Raw genomic sequence first — 8,486 nt, 5'->3', positions numbered from 1 at the left:
GATAAATCCTATAAAATATTAAAAACCGTGAAATATATCCTAAATAGGGTTAGAATACAGTTTTACTGTTCTAGATCTCTTGTTTACAAGATAAATCCCACAAAATATTAAAAACCCAAACTATATATATTAAATAGGGTTAGAAGAAAAAATTTCACAACTATAGACATTGTAAAACCCAGATATATGTTTTCCAGAATATTACCCCACACACTGCTGACATGTTTTTATACTGTTCAGTACTGATAGGATCCACATATTGTATCATGTTGAGAAATTTTATCTTTCTGCCTGAACAATAAAGACTTGAGAGTTAAAAATAAAAAAAAAACAGCCAAAAACTCCATAAAATCATTCACTTTTCTGTTTAAGATATGTAGAGGTTCCCGGCAGTAATTAGTAAGTTCAATTACTAATGGTGTTTTTATTTTATTTTTTTATACGCCACCTCATATGTTATTAGTAACCCTAAAACCAACAATATGGTGCATAAATAATTTAAAAATATGTTTTTATAAAGCTGAAGGGGTACACTTCATTGGTACTTATAGGATTACAAACAGAAAAATTAGATCATCAACGTGGCTAGTAGAAAAAGGTAATTTATTCTAGACCTCTTAACTTACAGTATACGTTTCCCTACAATTTGTAAAATATGATATCTTAATAGGGTTAGAGTATTAAACTACATGTCTGTTACCATCATAACATGTTCAAATAGTTGAGTAAAATTTCTTTGGAGTTTTTACATAAAAAATCTATATGGAGAAGTTCTTCTGTCAATAACAGAAATAACATTGCCCCCTTATTTAGGAGTAATCCTGTCAATAACAGAAATAACATCCATTCTACAGCAGAGTTGTTCTGTCAATAACAGAATTATTGCTCCTTTATTTGGGAATTATTCTGTCAATAACAGAAATAATATTTATTCTACGGAGGAGTTCTTCTGTCGATAACAGAAATAACATCTATTCTTGGGAGTTATTCTGTCGATAACAGAATTATTGCTCCTTTATTTGCGAGTTGTTCTGTCAATAACAGAAATAATATTTATTCTACAGAGGAGTTCTTCTGTCAATAATAGAAATAACATCTATTCTTGGGAGCTATTCTGTCGATAACAGAATTATTGCTATTTTATTTGCAAGTTGTTCTGTCAATAACAGAAATAATGTCCATCTCTGATTTAGGTACATCTTCAGAGCTAAAGAATTATTCAATTAAACTTCATAATAACATAATAATCCTTAGAAGGAGGTATAAGCAGATTAAACAAAGAGGCCACATTCTAATAAAAAAAATCTAAGTTCAGTGAAGGTAATTTGGATAAAATTGAAAGAAGGATATTCTCCCCTATGTTGTGTGTGTATATATGTAAGCCCACAACATATTAAGCCATACTACAAATGTAATGCCACTGACAATTGCAGAACTATAAACAAATGATATAACAAAACATATGTAATATCAAAAAGTTATCAAAAACAATGTCTACTCTCTGTGGGTCCTGATCTTAATACACCCTGCTGCCAAAAAACAACAACAACAAAAAAAAAACTTATTCGTTTCATTCAGAGCTACTGTAAACATATCCAAAACTAACTTGTTAATTCATCTTTGATATCAATGTTGTAGGAATATTTTTCTTTTCTTAGAGAAAAAATGATTCTAAAAACAATAATCACTGATAACATTTTATGCTGTTTTCAAATGAATAATTCTGGTTTTTTTATTTCATTTCTTTAAGTAATATCATAAGCTTTACAGTGATGTGTGTGATAAGCATTATGTATTTAAACTTGGAATACAAGTTTTACGATAAACTACATATAAAAAAATTAACTTTTTATACCTAAATAAAAGCATCTTATACTACATATTTCTAAGTAAAAGGAGTTCAAAATTTTAAGGGAGGTTCATGATAACTCAACTGTACCATCATTTTAATGTTCTAGGCTTAGTGAACCCGAAAGTATGCAATAATGGTTCCTAACGTGCCTATTTGCAAGAAAAAAAATCAATACATACTTACCATCACTTATATCTGGAATATCAAACTTGGAAAAGTCCCACCACTGGATACGATGAGTTAGATTATGACCGGGCTCATTATGAATACCAAGAAAGGCTCCTGAACGAAAGGGGAATCATTTGGTTAAACATATGTTAATAAAATCAAATCATGATTTCAATGTACATAATCTAATAATAAGCAATAACTTTAAACTTGTATACTAAATCTTCGTCTGCAAGAAACGTTTCTGTGTGTTTTAAACTTTTAATTGGCAGAAAAGGCAACAAAATTTTAAAAATTGAACTAAGTGGTTTTTGGAGAACTCAATCAGAAAAGAACATAATTGGCATTATCTTATACTTTCATCTATACATCCTTTTTGGGAGCTTTATAAAAATTTATACAATCTGGTGGCAACTATATGGCCTTAAGCCTTTGAAAGAATTAAACATATATATATATATATATATATTGTGTGTAGCTACTTACTTTAACACTGTTTGTGAATTATCTAACACAAATCAATGCTGAAAAAACCTACCAGCACAGCATATCAATCAGTTTTGTTTCAAAGTAAATTAACATTACATTTTTTACCTATTATGTTTAAAAATAATGATGAAAGTTCAAAATATTTATCTGTGGTTTGACCAATATCATAGAAGGGTTTCACTGCAGTGAAAGGTACCATAATCCAGATAATCTAGTCCCTCAATGAAACCTTGTATAAACATCAATGTGTCACCAGTCTGACAATTTGCAGCAATCAGCTATTAGCAAGAAACACCACATACCAAATCATTTGACAAGCAGTTTGTATTTTAAACGTTTTTTTTTATTCTTTAAATATGATGTCTCAATATCTTTCATAAAAGTCAATCTCATTGGTTATTGAAATAGTTCTGTGATAATATTCCTTTGTGAAAGCTAATACGGTATAAACATCACAGGACAAGTCAGATTTTATGATAATTTAATATTAAAGTTATTTCACAAAAGTTGTTATCTCAAGTTTCCAACTTACTGAAGTGGGTTGATTCATGAAAGTATAGTGTGAATAACATGCTGACTGTAAACATAGTGAGCAACATGCTGACTATAAGTAGTGTGAATAACATATTGACTGGTAGACATTCAATTTTGCAACAACACAGTTGCGCAAGTGGTATCAGATACAACATATGACTGTTGTTGCAATTTTACATTTAAATGTTAAACTTACTTTGGAATTATCGCTGCATTAGTGTGAGGTCTTAATGTTCTTGTGAAATGTTGGAATAAGCAGTGTATTCATTTTCTTTAATGACACTGGTAAGATCATTAGACATTCTGTTTTCGTATGATTTGATTATATGCAAAAAACACTATAATTTGAAACAGGCTTACCATTATTATAGTATTTTGGCACTTGTGTATAAAGTTAAAATCATAAATAATATTCAACGTTAAACTGGTACACAATTAAAAACATTTTATTTAGGCCTATCTATGCCCTTCAAAAAGTTGACGACTCTACACGTTTCGTTTATGATTTTAGGCTTACCATTGCCTACTCAATAAACCCATATGTTGTACAAGTGTGGAAATACATTATTAAATTAAAAATGTAAAGTGCAATACACAATTTTACTAGTATCACGTGTGTTACTCAATATTTTATATTAATTAACAGAGAAAGTATGACCGTAATGTACATTACAAAAAATACCATTAATTATTTCATAAACAGTTTTCCAAGGTACGACCTAACAGTTTTCATCAAGTCCTGTTACTTAAACTTTAAACTACTTACCAATACAATTGAGAAACACATGACATTAAGTTCTACATTACCTAATCATCAAGGCCTATTACTTCAACTTTAAACTACTTACCAATACAATTGAGAAACACATGACATTAAGTTCTACATTACCTAATCATCAAGGCCTGTTACTTAACTTTAAACTACTTACCAATACAATTGAGAAACACATGACATTAAGTTCTACATTACCTAATCATCAAGGTCTGTTACTTCAACTTTAAACTACTTACCAATAAAATTGAGAAACACATGACATTAAGTTCTACATTACCTAATCATAGTAATAATAATAATAATAATTACAATAAATTGAAAAATGTTTTTCATTCACTTTTTCCAGTAATCCAATTTGGTTCATGAGTAAGTTCAGATGACGTGACCTTATGTACCACTCACAACAATTATAACTGCTGAAATAATAACTTAATTTCATACAAAAATTCAAGGAGAAAAATAACAGATATTGGTAATCATTAACAATGTAAAAAATAAAACAAGTTAACTGTTATTTCTGGATGAGTCAAAAAATAATTTTCGAAATAAAGAAACCAGTTTTGAAGTAAAAAATATGGAATTAAACTAAAACAGATTCATTAGATAATACCGTATTTAAGTGTAAAATATTTAAAACAAATAACCAAGTAAAAACAAATCAAGCTGTAATGAACAAACTGAAACAAAATTAGGTGATGTACGTTTCTTGTTTAATAAAATCAGATCTGAAACAAAGTCCCTTTTCCAATGATTTTTGTTTTTGTTTTACTTTATGGTTTGACATATAATACACAATTTCCCTCAAGTGAATAAATTGTAAAAGTACTTACTTATTCTTGGTGGAAGAGGTCTAAAGCTTGAATCGGGAAGGAAGTAAGAATTCTGTGAAGAGGCCCAGCGTGGCCGTCGACCTGCAACATTTGCCGACAGAATGGTCGAAAGAGGCGGTGAACGTGGTCTCTCCTCTGGAGCCAGTGGAGCTTCTTCTTCTGGCGGTGATAGTGTAGGTTCAACTCTTACTCTTGGAATTCGAAAACTAGGCCTTCTCATAAGTCTGAATCTTGTCATACCCAAGTCATCACTTGTCAGACTTCTTGGTGGTCTACCTCCTGAAGTGGAGTTTCTCTGGGATACGTTATCCCCACTACTGCTGTTAGAATCACTATCACTTTGTACATTAGTGTCTAAAGCAAGAGATGAAGGCCTCTCTGCCTGTTGTCTCTGTTGCTGACCTGGGGTTAATCCTAACTCTGTCAAGAAAATATTTGACCATGGTCTTGAATCTCTGTTCTCTTCCATACCTCTGGGATTTTGATTTGAAACACTGTTATCACCATCATGATCTGTACTTCCTGAAACAGTTGGAATCTCCTCAAGTAATGAAGAAAGGTTTTCTGGTGAAATTTGTTCTAAAGCATTTCTTTCACGAGGAGGATCCGTGCCAGTATCTCTGGTACTGGTTGTTCGTGGTCTCTGGCGAACGAAAGGGGATGTTTCATGCCATGACCAGCCAGTCTGTCCAATTTCACCAATGCCAGAAAAAGGATTTGGTAATCGTTCCCATATAACACTTTCTCCAACATTAGCTGCAGTTTCATTTACACTATTTACAGTGAAAGAATAAGGGGGAGGACTACTTCTATTAATACCGTGTTCATCACTGCTAGAAGGTTCTGAACTAGATGGCTGTTGAAGATCAATATCTGATAAGTGAGAATCATCCCGACCTAACTGTTCCCTATTGCTAAGACTTGAATCAGGCCATCTTTCATTTATGGGAAATTGGCTAGTTGAAGGGTCATTCTCTCTAAGTAGTGAGGTTGTTGTATTAGATGTTGCGTTGGTGGTGCTGGATGATGCTCGAGAGGTGGTAGCATTTAGATGAAGCCGAGTAAGGCGATAATTTGCTGCTAAAATACGTTGCATTTGACGTGTCAACTGAAGACTCAACTCTGAAAAGTTGAAAATCTAATCCTATTTAATGAATTATTTATCTTCTGCTTAACTGTAAACTGTAAGGTCAGATTCACATCAATATTAGACTAAAAAGAAGTCATTTCCAAAAAAAAAGTGTCAACATCCTAAAACCTAAACCAATTAATCTAAAAATAGTGAATATTTGTAACAAGGAGTTGAGTAAAAATTGTTAAAATTGAGTTTAGTCACTGAAAACAAAATAGAAAGTTTATAAGTTTTCTGGAAGATTCATTTAAAGAAAGTCTTACTTTGCAAAATGAGATTGGCTAAAAGCAAAAACAGATTATCTGAATTATTCATTGTATTTATGAAGCAAAAAAAAACAACACTTCTAATCCATTCAGAACTTGCTAACCTTAATAAAAGTTTAAAGTACGGGAACAAGAAACACAAACTGATAGTTTATAAGTGTGGTCATCAGTGTTACCACAAGCAGAGAAAGAAGCATTAAGAAATACTGGCCTGTATGATTTCCCAAACTAGGAAAGTCTTGGTAGATTCAGTGAGAGATTACATAAACTAAGACAATCTTGGTAGATTCAGTGAGAGATTACATAAACTAAGACAATCTTGGTAGATTCAGTGAGAGATTACATAAACTAAGGCAATCTTGGTAGATCCGGTGACAGATTATGTAAACCAGAACAATCTTGGTAGATCCAATGAGAGATTACGTATACTAGGGCAATGTTGGTAGATCCAATGAGGGATTACGCATACTAGGCCAATGTTGGTAGATCCAATAAGAGATTATGTAAACCAGAACAATCAGAATGAGAGAGAAGTATTAGGAAATCCTGGCCTGAATCATTTCCCAAACTAGGAAAGTCTTGGTAGATTCAGTGAGAGATGACGTAAACTATGACAATCTTGGTAAAACCAATGAGGGATTATGTAAACTATGACAATCTTGGTAAAACCAATGAGGGATTATGTAAACTAGGACAATCTTGGTAGATCCAATGAGAGATTACATAAACTGTGACAATCTTGGTAGATCCGATGACAGATTATGTAAACCAGAACAATCTTGGTAGATCCAATGAGAGATTACGTATACTAGGGCAATCTTGGTAGATCCAATAAGAGATTATGTAAACCAGAACAATCAGAATGAGAGAGAAGTATTAGGAAATCCTGGCCTGAATCATTTCCCAAACCAGGACAGTTTTGGTAGATCCAATGAGAGATTATGTAAACTATGACAATCTTGGTAGAACCAATGAGAGATTATGTAAATTAGGACAATCTTGGTAGATCCAATGAAAGATTATGTAAACTAGGACAATTTTGGTAGAACCAATGAGAGAGAAGTATTAGGAAATCCTGGCCTGAATCATTTCCCAAACTAAGACAGCCTTGGTAGATCCAATTACAGATGACGTAAACTATGACAATCTTGGTAAAACCAATTAGAGATGACGTAAACTATGACAATCTTGGTAAAACCAATGAGAGATTATGTAAACCAGAACAATCTTGGTAGATCCAATGAGAGATTACATAAACTGTGACAATCTTGGTAGATCCAATTAGAGATGACCTAAGCTATGACAATCTTGGTAGAACCAATGAGAAAGAAGTATTGGAAAATACTGGTCTGAATTATACATTTTCACTCTTTCTCAAACTAGAAGAACCTTGGGATTCTTACAATTTCCATCTCTAGTATACAGGAAGTTTTAGATACACAGTAAATTAAAAAATGCATTAAAAATATTTCTTTAAGACAATAAATAAATGAGTTGTAAAAAGGATTGATGCGCCTGCAAACAACACAGTGTGTGGTATATGTATTATTTATTAAGGTACAGTAGTTTACAAATGTCTGAAACTATTTACAAAGCTTTAAGCAAGTAAATGCTCTAATATGTGTGAAATAACACTTTAAAAGAAACACTGTGTGGTTGAGCTTGGCCTACTTACCAGTACTCTAAAAGTTAGAAACCAAAACAAAGATATTTTTTTTTATAGAGTACTTGAACTTACCAACAAGCCACAGGCAATGAGCTAGATCGAAATGTTGACTAAGTGAATTTTCTTCTCCTCTCTGAATCATTCTTTCTGCAGCTGAAAAAAAAATAGAGAAAGAGAGAAACAAATTTGGATTTTACAGTCTCAAGAAAGAAATACAGTAACCTGTTCATGTTTGTGTACTATAAGTAAATACATAAAAACAACCCAAAGTACAACGTTAACTTTCTTTTTAACATTTGCCAATTTGTTTTTATACTACCAAATAATCAGACCACAAGCTATATACTTAAAGCAAAACTAAAAATCAACCTTATAATAATGACATACAGGTAAAAATTCATATTAAAACCCCAGTGAAACCTCAAAAATAAAATTTTTACACGTGCATTTTCCCCTTCTTTTCCAAACAACTTGTCAGATTTTATCAGAAGTCAATTTTGGTTTAAATTAAAATTCATCTGAAAGGTTCAAAAGTATTTCACTGAAAATAAATAAAGTATTTTGTTCAGAGAGGATGCTTCGACAGGCTAGAACAGGAACTTTCCCAGAAAGCAGAAGTCTTCACGAAACAGCTGTCATGTCCTTACCAGCTGGACAGTTAACGTACAAAAGATAACTCTGGTCTACAACAAATATAGAATAAACTTTTAAGTTACTTTGTGATGCAGGAAAAGCTTTTAATGACCTTAAAAACATTTATATCATTATTCCCCC

At 32.0% G+C, this 8,486-nt stretch overlaps 1 protein-coding gene across 2 annotated transcripts in view; it reads right to left on the bottom strand.

Annotated features, from left to right (window-relative positions):
- LOC106469956 (activating molecule in BECN1-regulated autophagy protein 1-like) overlaps nt 1-8,486 on the bottom strand; it is a 43,902-nt gene that overhangs the window by 9,266 nt on the left and 26,150 nt on the right. For both annotated transcript variants that reach the window (XM_013930475.2, XM_022398519.1), the window contains exons 11-13: nt 7,785-7,865; nt 4,649-5,770; nt 2,036-2,134 (exon numbers count right to left, since the gene is read on the bottom strand). In XM_013930475.2, coding sequence (XP_013785929.1) covers nt 2,036-2,134; nt 4,649-5,770; nt 7,785-7,865 — 1,302 coding nt within the window. The remainder of the gene's footprint in view (nt 1-2,035; nt 2,135-4,648; nt 5,771-7,784; nt 7,866-8,486) is intronic.

This window comes from Limulus polyphemus, unplaced genomic scaffold, assembly GCF_000517525.1.
Source record: "Limulus polyphemus unplaced genomic scaffold, Limulus_polyphemus-2.1.2 Scaffold3741, whole genome shotgun sequence".
NCBI classification, from domain to species: domain Eukaryota; kingdom Metazoa; phylum Arthropoda; class Merostomata; order Xiphosura; family Limulidae; genus Limulus; species Limulus polyphemus.
The sequence above is the reverse complement of the archived record's forward strand: the minus strand, read 5'-3'. Positions and strand labels throughout refer to the sequence as shown.